The 19570-nt window shown below is 28.2% G+C and overlaps 2 protein-coding genes across 2 annotated transcripts in view; one reads left to right on the top strand and one right to left on the bottom strand.

Moving 5' to 3' along the window:
• LOC113385505 overlaps nucleotides 1-2099 on the bottom strand; it is a 90567-nt gene extending 88468 nt beyond the window's left edge. The window contains exons 1-3 of the mRNA XM_026623360.1: nucleotides 1627-2099; nucleotides 754-1434; nucleotides 413-699 (exon numbers count right to left, since the gene is read on the bottom strand). Coding sequence (XP_026479145.1) covers nucleotides 413-699; nucleotides 754-1434; nucleotides 1627-2099 — 1441 coding nt within the window. The remainder of the gene's footprint in view (nucleotides 1-412; nucleotides 700-753; nucleotides 1435-1626) is intronic.
• A 1584-nt stretch (nucleotides 2100-3683) lies between these two features.
• The window catches only part of LOC113385504, a 48326-nt gene continuing 32439 nt past the window's right edge, over nucleotides 3684-19570 (top strand). Inside the window, exon 1 of the mRNA XM_026623358.1 lies at nucleotides 3684-3719. Coding sequence (XP_026479143.1) covers nucleotides 3684-3719 — 36 coding nt within the window. The remainder of the gene's footprint in view (nucleotides 3720-19570) is intronic.

Below are 19570 nucleotides of genomic sequence, written 5' to 3'. Positions count from 1 at the left end.
AGAGCTTTCGTCTTATTTCTAATGGCATTTCTCCACTTTCCAATAATAATACATTTGTTGGCGTTGACTTCATTGCTCCTATACATATTCTAAGACATCGATATTGAATCTTGTCTAAATCTTGAATTTTTCTACTATTACTAAATATCCAAGAGCCATAATCTAATTTTGGTCGAATTAATACTCTATATAGGTTTAATGCTGAACTTGGATGTAAACCATTCCAAGTTTTATTTAACATTCTCAATATATTTATACTTTTTTCTGTCTTTTTTTTAATACTTTCTATATGTGTCTTGAATGCCAACTTTTGATCTAGATAAATTCCTAAAAATTTATTTATTTCTTGAACTTTTATATTATAATTTTTGGCTTGTTGGGAAATTTCTTTTATTATGTCTAGTGAATATACCAATCGTACTTTTTTCTTCTGATAATGTTAAACCATTTTTGCTCAACCATAAATTGTATAAATCAATATTGTTTGTCATAATCTCCAAAGCATCTTTTAATGTTTTCCTTTCTACATAAATCACAACATCATCAGCATATTGTAAGATCTTTGTTCCAGGTACCCAAATTTTTTCTAAGTCATAAGCATATAAAGCATATAATAAAGGACTCAGTATACCCCCTTGCGGAAGTCCTTTGTATAAGTATCTTTCATATTTTCTATCATTCATCTCTAAAACTATTTTTCTTTGGAAAACATTATAAATTATACTTCGTACAAAAATTAATGGCAAACCTAACTTTAATAATTTATCCATTAAAATATTAGGTATTACATTGTCATAAGCTCCCTTTATATCACTAAATAGTGCTACAACATATGTATTTTTAGAAAATGCCAAATTTATGTCACTAATAAATATACTTAAATTATCCATTGTACTATGTTTTCTTCTGAAACCAAATTGAGTTCTTGGGAATATTTTATTATGTTCCAACCACCATTCTAGCCTCCTCTTTATCAATCTATCTTTTATCTTGGCTATGCACGAGCTTAAAGTTATTGGTCTATAGGCATCTATTTCATTTCTATTTATATTTGGTTTTCTTAACAAAATCACTTTATTAATATGCCAGTCATCAATTAATTCAGGCCTCTTCCAATATTTATTAATTATCTTTAGTAATATTTGTTTACCTTTCTCTGGAAGGTTTCTTAACATTGAATATTGAATATTATTCAATCCAGGCGCTGTATCCGTTCTTTTATTCCAGGTTTTTTCTAGTTCCCATTTTGTAAACGGTTTACTTAATAAATCATTTTCCATTTCCGCATACCCATTTAAATCTTCATCAATATTGTAACTAACTCCTGGTGGTGCTATTTTGTCTACTAGAACATCTAATACATCATCACTACATTTTGATACATTTCCCGATTCACCCATATTTAGCATAGATCTTACCATTTTGAAAACTTTCCTAGCGGGCGTTTTAGGTTTTATATTATTTATATAATTATTCCAGCTTTCTCTTTTTTTCAATTTGAAAATTCTTCTTACTTTTGCCTTGAATCTATTACATTCCATAAAGTTTTCCCAGTTTGCATTATTTCTGTATTTTGCTTCTATTTCTCTTCGTTTTTTAATTAAATCCAAGCACTCATTATCAAACCACATTGGTCTTCTGGTTTTATTCCTCACCTTATTAATTTGTATACTGCTGTTAGCTGCACTATCAATCCAATCTAATAATTCACTATAACTAACTTCTGTTGTAGAATTATCTATTATTTCGCATTTTTCTTCTATAACGGATTTATATTTATCCCAGTCTGCTCGTTTACAATTCCATTTTCTTACTGATGTATTTATATATTTGTCATTTTTCACATTAAGTTCAACATGGATTGGAAAATGATCAGATCCTAGTGACTCCTTTTGCACTTCCCACTTTATCTTATTTATTATTTCTGATGAACATAAAGTTATATCAACCACCGTTTTTGTATTTTTGAATACCAGAGTCGGACTTCCATTGTTCACTAAATATAAATTGTTTTCTTCAATTGATTCCAATAGTTCATTACCATATCTATCACTATATGAGCAACCCCACGCATAATGGTGAACATTAAAATCTCCCATAATGATACAAGGTTTTGGGATTTTACAGAATAATCTATTCCATTGCTCTTTTGAAATATTCGTTTTGGGAACAACATACAATGATATCAAATAAATTTTTTCCTTATTAACGTTAACTTCTGCTGCACACATTTGACAATTATTATCTTCGACTGATTCAAAATTTATTTCATATTCCCTACTATCTATATTTTTATTTATAAATAATGCCGACCCTCCTTTATTATCGTTCCTATCTTTTCTTATACAATTAAAATTTTTTAGATTATACTGCCTATTCTTATTGAACCAGGTTTCTGATAATGCTATTATATCTAATTGTTTATTATATAACCAATCTTCTAAACTTTCTTTATTTGCATAAAACGATCTAATATTCCATTGCATTATTCTCATAATTTAATCCTTATATATATAAAAAATAATAACAATAATTAATTAATTAATTTAACATTACTTAACCAAATAAACAAATAAATACAATAGAACCTTAACTATCTTCTTATTATTTCTTTTTCAATATATATTTATATATATATATATATATATATATATATTATTTTTAAATTTTAAATTTTAAATTTATACCTACATACTCACACATTAATCTTTGCTAAATAAATAATTAATCAATTCCTTCAGAATAAACCATTTCTAATGATTTTTTTTCACTACCTTTACCTAAACTTTCTAAAACTAATTCTAATTTTGTTTTTATCAAATTCATATTATCTTCTTTATTTACATCTATCCCATATCTCTGATCCTCTAGTTTTTTAATTATATTCATAATATCACTTCTCAATTGTATCCTCCGTGCAGTTGATATTTCTCTAATCTCATTTCTTTTATTCCTTCTGTTTGAGTTAGTACTATCATTTCTTTCTACTAAATCTACCCCTGACCGATGTTCAAAATTTCTGTTGTAAAAATTTCTCATATTATTCCTATTATATGGCTTATTTATTCTCATTAACACTTCTTTGTCATAATATTCTTCTTTTTCCTTCCAATTTGATAGTATTTGATACCTATTACTACTTGATGTACTTGAATTCCGTGCAGTGGTATTAATGATTTCTGGGTAACTACTTTCATATGTTTTAAACTGATTGGTGTTACCAACTGCTTCAGCGTATCCATTGTTTTGCACTATCTTTCTTGTTTCGGAATATGTTATATTCTGCATTGCCATAATCTCTTTAATTTTTTTATTTTTTAAGTAAACCTCACAGCCTTTATCATCCGCTAGATGATTTCGATAACATAGACCGCATATCACTAATTCACTTTTACATACCTCCATTTTATGTTCCTCTGCACACTTTTTACAACGTATTTTACTTTTACATTGGGCCTGTACGTGACCATACCTCCAGCACATTACCATATATATCTGAATATATCTATTATCTATGTAGTGTAGAAATAGATAAAAACAATTGAAATTTCTCTGGTCGCTCTTCGACTAGACATCGAATTCGCCTCGGCCATCAGTCATTCTGACAGCTTCTTAAGTAAGTTTTACGACGACAGAACAAAATGCTCTCCTTGCAATTCCTTTGGATATGAATCACTAAAACAATGGAACTCATTATGCATCGTGAACCGGTTGCGATCGTAAAATATATTGTAAAAGCTTTATTTTATCGCTTTTGAATTCCTAAATACTTATATGTTGCAGTCTAATATATACCGACGTCGGCTAAGAGATTTCGACACAATGGACAATATGCATTTTTTATGATTTTAAGTCTGTGCAATCTTTATAATATCTTTTTGTTGTGCATTTAGTCAATGAAACAATTGTTTGTATGTGAATGCAAAGGAAGAACTTATATGATTTGAAGTTGTAATTTGCAACAAGTTCACAAGTAACAACTAATTCAGTGTACAATGGCATATTTTATAAAATATAAAAATCTGCAAATTCACAAGTAACAACTAATTCAGAGTACAATGGCATAAGATACCAAAAAACTGCAAAGTTACAAGTAACAAATAATTCAGAATACAATGGCATATTTTATAAAATATAATTTTTTTAAAATTTATTAGTAACATTTTATACAAACAAGTATAAAACATTTTATAAAATATGAAAAATAACAAATTTACAAGTACCAACTACACCAGATTTTAATGGCATATTTTATAAATAAAAATATTTGTTGTAGAATAATTTTTCAAATAAAAGTAAATCAAGTAACATCTGATTTCCACAAAATAATGTCAGGAGATCAGAGAAGGTAGTATTTTTGGTTCTTTCTTTCATGTTTTGTACATAAAGGACCTCCCATTACTTGAAAATCTGACACTTGCTACATTCGCTGACGATATTGCCATACTAAGCAGTAATCACAAGCTGAAGCTTCCCGACAAATGCAAGAACATATCAATAAACTTCAAATGTGGCTTGCCAAATGAAAGGTTTGCATAAATGAAACCAAATCAGCTCATATCACATTTACCCTGAGAGAGGGTACGTGTCCTCCAATTTATTTAAATAACGTCCAGATTCCGAAACAGAACATATTGAAATATCTTAGCCTCCATTTAGACAGCAGACTTACTTGGAAAAGCCACATAAAAACAAAAAAGCAGCAAATAATGATCAAAATGAAAGAATTTGATTGGCTACTGCGTAGAAAGTCTAAGCTCTATAGTCTAAACCAATCTGGAGCTACGGAATTGAGCTCTGGGGATGTGCTTACTAAATGAAACCATTCACAGCGACCTCAACATGAAAACGGTGCAACTAACGTTCAAAGAATTTAATGAAAAATACAAACGTAAACTGGAATAGCATTCAAACCCATCAATAGGCCTTTAGATTTAGTCTTAGATTAGCTTCAAAATAACATTATCTTTTCATTTGTTAAGCTAAGAAGATCTCACTAGAGTTCTTCATAGACATCGCTCTCAAATATTGTCAATTTAGCTTATAGGAATCATCATGTATTTCGGATTGCTGGATAAAACAGAGTTAAAAAAAATTGTTACATTATATTATCCATATATATTTCTTGAAAAACACGATATGCATTTGCAAATGAAATAAAATATTTCTTAATTAGTAATACATATTTAAATTTTAAAAATATTATTCATTTTTTTTCATTATTATATTATTTAGAATTGCTTAAATCAGAATTAGTTTAGATCACAGTAGATTCTTAATTGGATTATTTTATTATAAATATATTATAGCATTGCAAGAAAAACTTGTTTCTGATCATGATATTACTTTATTATATCAAAATAAAAAAATTGAAAAATCATGTCAGTTGAAACTTTGAATATACAACTATAATTATTCTTACAATATTTTAATAAGGAATCAAATAAATATATTACTAATAATATAACATTACTTTGGAACATTACAAATATAAAGAAAGAATTCTTGATTGAATTGATCTGATTTGAATATGAACGATGATTTTGTAATTCAGTTAGTATGAATATTTATGATTTTGAATTTAGAATTTTTAAATTTAAGTTCAAAAATGTTATTATATTTTTATGATATATTTATCATATTCCTAAATATGAGCAAAAAGACTCCCTTTAATTTATGTTTAATATTTGTAGTGTTCTAGATTGCTAACAAATTTGTTTATATATGTAAGAGGCTTAGATTTGTTTCGTCAAACATGAAGTCCTGAATAAATTCTTATTTTCTCGTTTAACACATTTTATTCCAATAACTAAATGAAACAAAATTTTGTATGCCTTCATTTATTCATTGTAAAAATAAAAAAATATATATTCGCCTTATACCATCAACCTATATCTGCTTGGATACAATAAAAAACAATCAATTTTTTATTACTACTGAAATTGGCACTTGCAAATGATTTTTAAAATAACATTTAACAAATGCTTAATTTTTTATATTAATGGATTATTTTGTACTGATTGGATGATTTTGAGTGCGATATCGAAAGCAAGCTATCGCTTTCGATTTGTATAATTACAATATGTATGATGTATTGTTCATATTCACATTATAACGCTTCTACTTTCTATTCTCTAAAACATATTAGTGTAAGTTGTAAATAAAACATAATTTATTCATAGTTATTTTTAACTATTCTATATATGCCTTCTAGGTTTTACTGCAGTGCTTCATAAAGTGTAGAAATAATTATTAATAAATTAATTATAAATTCGTATAAGAAGTTAATTTTGTTATGAACATTATATTGTCAAGTCGTTCAAGTTCATTGAGAACGTATATGTTTTCTATATTTCTAAACATTAAAAATATAAAAGTTTAACTTAATTTTGCAAAACTAATAGTTTTCAATATAAAATTAATATTCAACCCTAAAATGAATTTGATATACAGAATTGGACAAAAAGTGTTTATTCAATCCGTTTTGGGAGTATTTAAGTCTTTTACTCTAATTTATATTATATTTTAATTTAATCACTAATTTTCTAGTAACTGTTTATGTATAAGCTACAATCTGTAAGGAAGCTAGGGGCTTGTTGTAACACTTTTTTGCGCCAGAATCTTGTTACATATCGCCAGATGACATTTGCAAGAATCAGACAATGCTTTATTCTCTGGCAATCCCTAAAGATTTTGGATATAATCGCTAATCATGCGGGTGAACTGGGTCTCGCCGTCTCGCTTGTCACATGTACGCCATTTCACTTGTTTTCTGTATGAGTTTTGTTGTATTTTCCGTGTGTTCGATGTTATTTGTGTAAATAAATACGTTATTAATCGCAGCCAGTGTTTCTTATTGTGCTTCTCTAGTCCATTCCTACCTCAGTATCCATTCCTTATAGCGATCCGAGAATTCCAGACTTCAAGCCACCAATCGACTGGGCCGCCGACCAAGCAGAGAACAACGAGTATTTTTCCTTAATATATTTAGATATACAAAATCCTCGGATTAGCTATTGAGTCAAATTCAATTAGCTATTCCGAAGGGCTCTGACCAACCCCCCATTCGTAACAATTACATCTTGAGATCCACGGATTATATATCTACACAGCTTATCATCTATTATATATTATATCCTCTACCGAATCCAGTAATTTGATTAATTAATATTTCTCATTATTTTGCAATTAATTATTTTCTAGGAAAATTTCGGTCTTGCAACTATCCCTCAAAATTTTGTTACAACTTACAACTATCCTCCAAAACTAGCCCCAGGTAAAATTTTTGAAAATTGATTTTGCTTCTGCTTGATATCAGGGTTAGGTTGCTTATGACGGAGATTGAAACCACGACCCGCCTGATTGCCAATGTATACACTAACCACTCTGCCACGAAGGCCTCCATTAATAGAAATTTGTCAAACTGTTTTTATTTATACACATTAGTATAAGCCTTTTTTTAAAAAAAATAGTTGAAAGATTTTGTAACAAAGTACATATATGTTTGCACCTAAATATAGATATTATCCAACACCAACAAATAAGTGCATAAAACCCAGATTTTTCGTAACTTTTACTTCAAAAGATTCTTATTTTCGATATAAGTACGTTTTGAAACAAATCCATTGCATATGTTTGGTTTCTGCATTATGGCACCTTTGATATGATCGATGTGTAGCAAGGTGGAGGTATGGACATGGACATGAAAAGTTCGAATTGGCATTTGCACTTTGAGCGGAATATAAACTATTCTAGACCAGTCGTTCAGAATTGGAACAGAATTCTGCGCTGAGGCGGCACGCCTTTCCATTTTCTCATGAAACTTATACTATCAGATTGCGGAAAATGCAAATGCTTCACATTCATAGACGCCAACTGAAAATTTATGCCTTTGAAGACCATAGGTTGGGAAATAAGTGATCAATTAACAACTTTATTAATTGTTTGTATCTCGCATCATTTCTACTAATAGCAAACTATGTGTTCTATAAGCTATATTTACCTTTGTTTGGCTGCCCGGTCAACCACGCTTTTAATTTAAGTGTAGACTGCATATATTAGATAAGTATATTTAATAGTGTTAGTAGAAATTTGATATCATACTACTTAATATCAACCTGTTCAATGTTGTGATTGAACTCGAAATGAAACTAGTTTTCACATAACCACATCCTTAATCATTACACCACTGCATCTAACGTTAAATGGCTAGTATTTATTTGATAGCAAATTGTATTTTATCAACTGCTCGAAATCTGCATTCAAGCTTAAAAATGTATTTCAATTTTTAAATATATGAACTTATTAACTAAACGTATTAATTTCCCGCAAAAAAATCGAAAATGAAAATTTTTATTTATTTTTACGTTTCAAAGGTTTCTGAACATTTTGGCTGATGTGTATATCTGTGAATAATGTGTCTGTGTATATATGTGCGGATACAAATTTTTGTTGACACTTTTGTGAACACGGATCAACCGATTTGAATAATTCAAATAGCATTCGATTCATATTGATGAGGAGACGTGCTGATTAGTTTTTGGTAAAGGTTGGTCCAGCCGTTTCGATGATACGGGGCAAGGGCATTTATTGTAATCGTCCAAAAATCGAAAATAAAAAATTTAGCATATCTTTACATTTCGAAGATTTCTGAAAATTTTGGCATACCTTAGAAAAAATGAATGTGTGTCTGTGTGTACGTGTACGTATTTTGAAAAAAAATGGAGGTGTGTGCGTCTGTGTATGTAAGTGCGTAAATACAAATTTTTGTTGACACTTCCGTGAACACGGATTAACTGGTTTGAATGATTCAAAAAGCAATCTATACTTGTTGACTGAAAGATTTGCTGATTAGCTTTGGGAAAGGTTGGTACAGTCATTTCGGTGATACTGGATCTAAAACTTTTAATAAATTTCAAAATTAAAAAAATTAATTAAAAAGAGTTTCCAAAAATTTTTCAAAAAATTATTTTTTTTTTAAATCATAATTTTCAAAAAAAATTTTTTATTATTTTCAATATTCAAGTTTTTCCAACATTCTCCAAATTATCAAAAATGATCGAAAGTAATGAAGCTCTCAAAAATTAATCTTTTCTGAGCTTAAATCGCGGTACGGAAAGTTTCAGCAATTTGCCTTAAAGTACGATGCCATGCACCATCAGTTTATTTATAGAAATAAACTATCAAGATAAGCGTCGATTAACAATCTTAAAGTCAAATTCATTTTTCATTAATTGGATGTAGATCTATTAATTTTAATAAAATTCCAAAGTTTTCTGCTTTAAGCAAGTTAATAAATTATTCAAATAATAGTATATTGGCGCGATTAATTCATACTGAACTCGTTTTTTATATAATTCAGCATAAACATAAGCCCTGGGAATGTTTTATTGCTCTATTGTTTTCACTTTTGATTCTTTCACTAGTTTCATTCAATTATGGTTTCTGTATTATTTAATTACTTTGTGGTTAATTTTGGATGATGGATGGATTTACAGATTTATGAATGTGTGTTGTACACATCATATACATATAATAATTATATTATGTACATATATATAATAATGGGTAGTACTACCCTGGGAAAGGTTCGTGAGTTGAATTAAACTCCACCTCGATTCAGGGAAGAATAGTGTGAAATATTTCCCATTGCCACTTCACATCGCAGTACTCGAAATGGGCTATTTTCAATTGTAAACATATTTTTGATCCATATTTTCAAGTGCTGCACGATGTCAGGTTGTCCAGAGCGGTAACTCACGACCCCGTCCACACGACATCTATTGGCTATATAAAGTTTATGTCAACATTTTTTTAAATTTTTATTACAATCTGTCACACTTAGGACATTCAGTAATTGTTTTGACTATTCTTACTTGAATGGATGGCAACCCAGTAGTTGTCCAGTCCAGTTATGAATAATTATCAAATACTGTCAGTATTTGCTGATATTTTTATTATATATGCAAATATACCCACGAGAGGCGATTTTCACTATACCCTCAAGTGGAAATTTGACATCAAAGTTGCCTGATGTCGGGCTACGGCGGTAGCGGGAATCGAACCAGCGAACCCGGGACTAATTGGTGCTAGTCCACCTTCTAAATCGGTATCGCCACATTTTTTATTTCAATATAGTAGGATAATATAGAGTAACTACTAATTTCCATAGAGTAGGGGATAGGTAGACGAGACAATAAAATATTTGAATATAGTTTAAGATCCCATTCACTGCTGTGCACGCATATGGTGCGTGAGACCTGAAAGTTTTGCCTTTCCTTGCAATTCATAGTGTTGTTTTTAGTAAGATATACGTTCAGTGCATTGTGCTTTATGATTTATTTTGATTCTGAAATCATACAAGTATTTTTTGAGATCGATTTGTCGAATTGATCGAAATTTGGATTTTTGAATTCCATCGCGATTTTGATTTATCTTGTAGGAACTATTATGTTGCAGTTGCTTTTTTACATGTTCAATGTGTTAATTAAATGTTTGATTAGTTTCGTTAAGCTGGAAGTTTACTCCAATTTCTACTACGATCATCTTTTAATAGCCCAATGGTTTATATCAGTATGTGAAAGTTTAATTAAAGGTTTTATAAAAAAATTTGGAAGAGATGACTATTTTTATATGGACAGAATAATTTTTGAGCAATGTAAATCGTTTTTATTTTGTTAATTATAAATGTATTATATATTTTACAAATATGTGCAAAGTGTTAGACTTCTTAGTTAAAAAAAACTTCATGTTACTACTTACCCCTGTTACAATAAGCCCTAGTTTCTCTATATAGATATAATCATTTATATTAGTGAAAGATCTGATAATGACCGAAATTTGAATATTGACCAGTAGTTTTTGGTATCATGGTTAATTCCAATGAAAATGATTGATTTTGAATAAAATAAAGCTATTTAAGATTTAAAATGTAAATAGATTACACCATAGAATAAAATCAAGCTTTTTGGAATCATTTATACGATTAATAAAAATTATATTTATTTTTGGAAATGTATGAGTAATTATCACTTCAATAAATTATACTAACGAATAACGTATAATATTTGTAATAATGAATAATTAGTGTGTTCTCTTATATTCAGTAACATACATGTATAAATAGTAATTTTAAAATGCAAAATATAGTGAATGCTTAGTGAACTCTAAATTGATTTCACCAAGTGTTTATGGAGTTGGTTCTAATTTCAACAAATATTCGTGCAGAACTTTTGATAAAATTATTATTTTGGCAATTGACTTCCATTTTATGTTCAAAAACTAAACTTCATTAACCAATTTCAGTGTTATATTTAGAAAGTAAGAATTGCCGTCAATGAAGTATATATTGCCATATAGATCAAGGAAAATGATCAGTCCGGCGTGGACTTTACAAACTTTTCGAATGCATATTGCAATTGCTATATCAGGTATATACCTGAATTATATAATAATATTAAATTGTTCTGCTCAGAACTGGAACGGCCTAGCACGCGTTTACCTTAAGGTTACACGTCTACGCCGTCTATTTGTTATAGACGTTTCTTTTTCTGTTTTAATGAGGAATGATTGATTATTATAATATTTACATCGAATATAAGTATATAAAGTAACTTTCATTGAACTTATCAGGATCAGGATAGGTGAACTTATCATGATGATATTGATAATTACTATCATAAAAATATTAAAAAAAGAAATTCATTTAGTTCGAAAATTACGAACATTTAAATACAGTCTAGAACTTAGATCAAAGTGTTATCATGTTTTGGTTATTGTAGTTAATGTTTATGAATTTTGTTCATTTAAATTTTGGAACTGCAACCGATTAACTAAAAACCGATTAAAAATTTTAGCACCACTGTCAAAAATTTTGGCACAACTACTCCAAGTTTTCGAGAATTACTATTTGTTACTCTATAAAAATAAGTTTTTTCCAATTTTTGACATTAAATTTTTTTTAATTTTTACTAAAGTATAAGCAAATTCGCATAATAGTATCACAATAAAAAAATCCAGTAAATAATAAAAGCCTAAAAATAACACGATTTTCTCAACTGCATTTCATTTACTATGGACATTTTTGAACTTCTTTGCTCCCAAGGGTCCAAATGGTTCTAAATTGATAAAAAATAATTCTCTGAAAGCTTTTAATAGTTCTTAATATTGTCTTTTAGATAGAGCGCAATTCAACCAAAGTTTTGTATGAGAGTAGCATGAAAAAAAATTCAAAAATTTTACAGAGTGTCAGATTTTCAATAAAAAATTACACGAATTTTCACTTTTTATTTATCACTAAGTTATACCTAATTTTTTTTCAATTTTCAAATTTTTTTAGATGCTATTTCCATACGAAGTTTGATTGAATTGCGCAATTGAAGAGCTAAGAATTGTTTTTTATCAATTTGGAACCATTTGAGCCCTTGGGAGCAAGGAAATCCAAAAATGTCGATATTAAGGACCACCCTTATATATATATATAAGTATTATATATTATTTATAACACCAAAGTATGTCCTGCGTATTTTCTCAAAATATAATTCATTTCTAATTGCTTAGAATGAAATAATAGAGATGGTATATTTAAACTTAGTTTTAGATATGTAAAAAGGCTAACCGACACTTAATAGTTTAGAAATATCTTTTTCATTATACAAAAAACTGAACAAAATAATTTACACTTATTAGTATGAACTACTTTTAACTATTAATTATTTATTTTGCTATTGTTATCTTAGCAAAGAAATTTATTTCTGAGACTGGTTCTTAGCTCTATCATATAATATAAATGATTTGTTTAATATGAAAGGATAATTTAAAATATCCTTAACCATAAATATTCTAATTAATGCACGATTTCTGAAAATTATCAACATCTATATCAAAAATAAACTTTAAATCTTATTTTGTGCACATTCCTCTCTAAAGTTCTATACCATAAAATCTTTGTTTTCAGTGGCTTATGAAACTCTATGTATTTTGAATTTTTCATATAGGATGCGTTTTTTTTTACTCTCTCATTGCCTATACATAATTAATGCCTATTTAAAAATCAGTAACCATCTGAACTGGTAAGACCCAAATTATTCATGGTCATTATCTGTGTAAATAAAGTAAAAGAAACTAAATAATATAATTGGAAAATTAAAAAATTAAATTAAAAGAGAAATTAAAATGGTAAGTTTCTTTATTGATTCATCTTTATCTGAAAATTGATGAGTCATTGAAAGAATATTCATTGTAATATATAAGAATTTATATACGAATTCAACCGAAGAACTAATACGCATATTTTTAACGTACATATTTGACTGATTCATTCGTGTAAAAGGTCATACGGTGATATAATCTAGACATCTTCATATTTTTATAGATATCTACGACATGTTATGTGCAAAATTTGTCAATATCAATATTGCGCATATATGATAAATTTGCATAATTAATTACAGACGTAAATATCATTTATTTTTGTTCAACTGATTGGCTCTATCATTATCTATTTTTAATGATATAAACTTCCTAAAATTGTTTAATTAATTTATGAGTAAACTTTTCTAAATATCGACAATAAATGAACTAAAACTTAAATAAGTAACCAGCATACCATTAGTTCGGGTTCGAATTCTGGTAATTATGAATTTTAATCATATGTGTGTTATATACTATTTAACATCAGACACGAAATCTTGAGAAAATTTCAGAGATCTCTGAATTCACTTAAGCATTATTTTATATTACGAAATACGTCCAACAGGAATATCACAGTTTAAAATAATTTTTTCTACTTAATTTTTACTTTTTATTACAATTTTACATGAATTCATTATCCGCCTCATTTACTTTTATAGCTCTATAAATAACATTATACAACACTTCAAATTTACCTATTTTCACCAAAAAGTATTAATCTCTAGATCTCTAAACAAGGAGCAATAAATTTTGATTTCCAAATCTTACATGCTTTTACCGGTGCAATTTACATAATTGCAACTAGAGGCATTATATAACAATTTGCGCATAATCATCATTTAATTTCTCAAAGTTAAATATATTGCAAGAATTGCTAGAATTTATAAGGCTTGGATTACATTAACAGGTATCTTGACTATTAAATGAAAGATGAATAGAGGATGAATATATAAAGATACGGCAAAAGGTGCAAACTATGAATTTTTGAGAGAACTGCGCATCCGATTAGAATGATTCAACAAACATTCGATTTCAATAGACTGAGTAAATAATTGGTTACATTTTTGCGAAGGCAGGTTATGTCCTTTTTATTATTAATTATTTAATAATTTTTGTTTTTTTTTGTAATTTTTTTTTCTAATTATTTTCACGGTATGTTCCAGCAATTTGCGATAAGACACAATGCCATGCACCACTAGTTATCCATTCACTTTAACATTTTTATGTTACAAACATATAAACACAGAATGTAACACAAATATACTAGCAGTACTGTTTTTCTATGTAAAATTAAAATTAATTTTGTTTATCTCAAATATGGTTTCCGCTTTAATTTTGAATTTTTGTAATTTTCTACTAAGACCAACCGAGCTCCCCGCGCATTAGTGGTTATACTCATGGGATTTTAATCATAGGTCATACATTCGATACTCGCCTCGGGCAACCTGATATCAAGCAGTATAACGGTATTGAACTATATATATATTTATTCCTTTAGATCGTCTGTTACTTTTGTTCGAACTCCATGTCATGTAAACCTACTGATTATTATAAAATATAAAGATTGAAAGTTCGAATGACGATTAAATAGATGAAGAAAAATCGATCTTAACTAAGACAAAATACGAAAGAGAAAGAGAAAGGAAAATTCAATACAAGAAAAAAAGGCTATATCACAAAAATTTCTTGTTAACTTAATTTAAAAAAATATGTTTTATTATATATGTATTGTTATATTATATTCATAATATAAGCTCTGTTTAAATGATCAAGTTAATATAAAACTATAAATGAAATATACATAAAACAATGATATATACGTAAGATAGTGTAGATATTATGTAATTTAGTATATGGCTAATGTACTAGTTTATAAAGCCAATAAATCATAAATTAAAAAAAAAAAAAAAAAGATCAAGTTGTGGTGTGTTACATATTTCTGTCAATTTCATAATAATAAATATTTTTCTTTAAACTATATTTATGTCTGTGATAACTGTTCTGGGGTGTGGACGGCTATGCCACTCGCTCTTTTTCGTCTGATATAATTTTATGACTAATCGATTGTATTTGAGGATAGTATCAGGTGTTTTCATGTAGGCAAATGTTGTAATTATCATTTAACATTTAATTCACTTTTCTCTTAGCTGACTGATAGATTACCAATATTATTGCTAATCAAAAAAAGAGTGCGCGTAAGATTCACACGCGATTGAAGTAAAACTTATTTGCTACTGTACAGGATGACATTAAAGTAAAAATAAATACATCATATAATATTTTTTTTGAATAATATTTAATAATAATATGGTAACACTCGTGATGCACATATATATTAATGTCAACCATTATACACATTTATATAATGATAAATTATAAATTATATATTTATAATAGCATTAAAAATATGTATAATATTTAAAAACAATAATGTAATCAAAGTCATACTTCAAATATGACATGATCGGTTTGTCATTGTAATTAGCATTTGGAAATGAGCCTTCATTAGAGAAATAAAGTAATTGCTGATTAATAACTTTTATAATATTCGTTCACACAGTGGATTATGTTAAACAACGACTAAACAAATTGTTTTTGCAACTTCACTCATCATATAATTGTGTTTGAAGAACTTCATGTAATTAAAATTAACATACATTCATTGACTGCTTGTATTTTTTTTTTTACGCGGTATAATCTCATTCTTTGAACAGCTGTAATATCTGTCTTGCCTAAAAAATATTTTCCATTTTAATAACTTTAAAGATTTATAGAAACTACGTATAATATAAAAATAATTTCTAAGAAAAAGGGTAAAATATTTTTCTGATTCAGGCATTTTTCATTAAATCAAGATTTGTACTACGATGTAATTTTAAAATGTTTATTTATCTATGTTGATTTGCTTTTTGATATCGGTACGCATACAACGTTGACGCCGATACGCATACAACGACAGATCTCTATTCACATACGCGACGACTAATCACAATCAACTCGTATAGAAATGATATCATCGAGAGCGAATGACGAATCATTGGCTCTCGACTCTCATCTTATCTTATTTGCCGTAACGCACTTCCGTTGCATTTGTACGGATTTACACCCTAGTCGCGTCTGAAGAAGTTTTTCTTCAAAAAATGGCACCGTTGTACCCTGTCTCCCCTCCTGGTGATGGAAAAGGACATGGATTAGAGTCCACTCAATCGATATGATACTGATTAGTTTTAGATAAAAATCTACCGAGCCGTTTTCTTGTAATTAACTGTTGAAAAAAAATAAAGCCGTTTTTTATGGAACTTTTTTGGCGATATATATATCATGGTCTTATAGAACTTACTGAAATATTACTACCTCACGACAAGTAATTTAATTTTAAAAAATCATCAAACTTTGAGAATATGAGTAGTTTTTTTGTCGTTTGTTAAAATTAAAATTACACGATTCATAACGATAGAGTACTTGGTCTTAATGAACATAAACTAAACTATTAAAGTTCTACGAAAACAGATACAATTATAAAAATTGTTGATTTTTAAAAAATGTCCTACGAAATATGATGGGTTCGATCAGCAATAGTTTCGTTAATTTACCAGTTAGCTGGGTGAAAAATAAATTAAATGGTAATTTTAAACTTTGTCTAATCATTAGGGTATCATATTATAAATATGATAATGTAAACCGAGCCTAACAGCGAATTCTCCGCATATGACCGGTTGACTAAACAAAAGTAAAAAGAATGCCACTTGCCGGCGACTCGTTGTGCAAACGACCGCGTCCACGTATTCACGTATTCACGATCTGCACACCAAATATTTACACATTCAATTCGTAAAAACGGCGTGACCGAAAAGTGAAAGTATTTATTGAGGATATTATAGATAGATATATGGTGTACGGTGTTTGGTGTATCCCATTGATTATTATGGCTAACGCGCGTTAAACGAATTTAATTGATTTCAATTCCAATAATTAGACTGCACACGTAGTAGCGGAGGAAGTACAAACAATACAAATTGCCGAGTCTTCATCATCAGCGGATAGAAGATCTAGCTCCTTATCTATGATCCAAAATTTAGATACTAATCTAAAATACTAATCTGATAATTAAGGATTCTCCATCGACCCCATCTAACTTTTTTTTTTCAAATTTTTAATCGTGTAGGTTACCGCATGGTCAGCCGAGGCAATCATTTGAATGAAGTTATTTTCTTATTACTAAGTATTCTGTATAAAAAACTATTTCTATTACTTGTATTTCCAAATCGAAAAGATTTTTTTTATTCTCTATTTTATTTACAACTGTCCAGTTAAGCATATTTAGTAAATTCAGGGAATTTAAAATTGTCAGCCGAAAATGGACATTGCATACTATATTGACATGTTGGAAAAACAACTCAATGGTTGTTTTTCCATTCGTTATAATATTAACAATATTTTAATGATAATGATATAATCTTAACTATTTTCTCACAAATAATTTTTTGTAACTAAGTTATTTCAATTTTTATCAGGAAATTTGAAAAAAAAAATTAGAAAATAGTTAGTAGATTTTATACCAATTTCAAAAAAGAGCTGTACCTGCTTCTGCTATTCCGTTCGCGTAGAATTTAACAAAGCATTTTTTTAAATTATTTTCAGTTTTTGTATTAACTTTATTGGAATTTTTTTGTTTACTATTTGCTGGACAATTCATTTCTTGGGCTAATTCAACACTTTTGGTCTTTCTCATGTTTTTGGAGATCTTTTAATCATTACTGATGATTGTAATTTTGAAAAATTAAAAAGCTAACATATAACTAAATAAATTAGGATAAAATATCTGCCAATGTTACTGATTAAATAAAATAATCTATAAATAATACACGTTCACAAAATAGAAATGGTTATCTGTATCGGGGGTGAGACCATTTATACTTGTTTATCTATGAGTGATAAATAAGTCGATATTGGGGGCCAAACTGCAAAAAACGGAGAAAAATAGAAAATAACGATAGAAAATCTTCTCCATGATGATTAAATCTTATAATTTTCCTCGTTTCCTGGCCATAGCAATAAACTTTAGTTGATTACCCGACGATATGTAGATGATTTGAAAATATTGTAAATTATCAGAAAATGTTATGGATTATCTGCAAATTTTATGGACTGTCTGTAAGTATTGCAAATTTTTCTGAATTTGCGTCTTAGTAAGTACTTGAAAATCTTGTAGGTTGTTTGAAAATATTGTAAATTTTCTGAAAAAAAAGTTGCGAATTATCTGAAACTTGTGAGGACTGTCTGTCAATGCCATATTTTTTTGTAAAATATCGTAAATTACTTTAGCGGATTACCTGAAAATTGTATAGACTGTAAATTTTCTGAAAATGTAGTAAACCACATGAAAATTTTATAGTGTTTGAAAATAAATGGAAAAAATTTGGAATTGTCTGAAAATGTAGATTTATTGAAATTATTGTGAACTTTCCAAAAGTATTGCAAATTGTCTGAAAAGACAATAAAACACAATAAGATTATCTGATTGAGTTAGCTGACCTCTTGAAGTCTAAGTTCTGTGATCCTGTGGGAAAATTATAAAAGTAGTTTTAGGGGTTCAAGATCATTAATGCAAAAGTAACCAGTAAAAATATCAGTAAAGTTAATAATTATTAATAAAGAGCTATTGATGCCACAGTAAAAATAATAACAACTTTCAAATATTATTTATAATCTTATTATTAGTATTATAAATATTTCAATTAAATGTGAATAAACACCTAAATACTTTTTGAATAATGGTTTATTAATATTTCCTAATTTTTTATTTTCAATTAAGTTGCTGACTTCGCCAAGAATTTCGCAAAGAAAAATCGTTTAAATTTAATGAAATGAATTTTATGAATATGCTGGTATGTATGCCTTTGAAGAGTTTATCTCCAATAAGATGTCTTAGATGCCAATAAGATGTCATTTTTGACATTTCGTTTTAGATTGCATGGCAATTTTTTAAATATCTTCGAGTAAAAAGAAAATATTTGTCTAAGTAAGGAAATATATAAATAATTTCACTATCTGCAGTTTTGTAATGCATTTATACTATGTAGTTAACATACTTAGGATTTTGTTGGCTGTAAGACCAGAAATTTGAAATAGATTCAGTAATAATGTACAGAATTTTTTTTTTCAGTTTCAGATGTCTTTGTTTTTATTAAGTTATGAACCGTAAGATTACTGTTGACTTTTTAAAAATTTTAATTTGATACTTTTATATATTTATGGCTTTAAATCAAGACAATGTGGAATTTTTCTGTTTAAAAATAACTACATGTGTTACCTTAATACTTGATAACTTAATTACTCTACTTTTAGACTCAGTATTTTCATTAGTGTCTGTAATGAT

Source organism: Ctenocephalides felis, unplaced genomic scaffold, assembly GCF_003426905.1.
Source record: "Ctenocephalides felis isolate EL2017-DRISC unplaced genomic scaffold, ASM342690v1 CF-g0.4_SCAFFOLD_03571, whole genome shotgun sequence".
Taxonomy (NCBI): domain Eukaryota; kingdom Metazoa; phylum Arthropoda; class Insecta; order Siphonaptera; family Pulicidae; genus Ctenocephalides; species Ctenocephalides felis.
The sequence above is the reverse complement of the archived record's forward strand: the minus strand, read 5'-3'. Positions and strand labels throughout refer to the sequence as shown.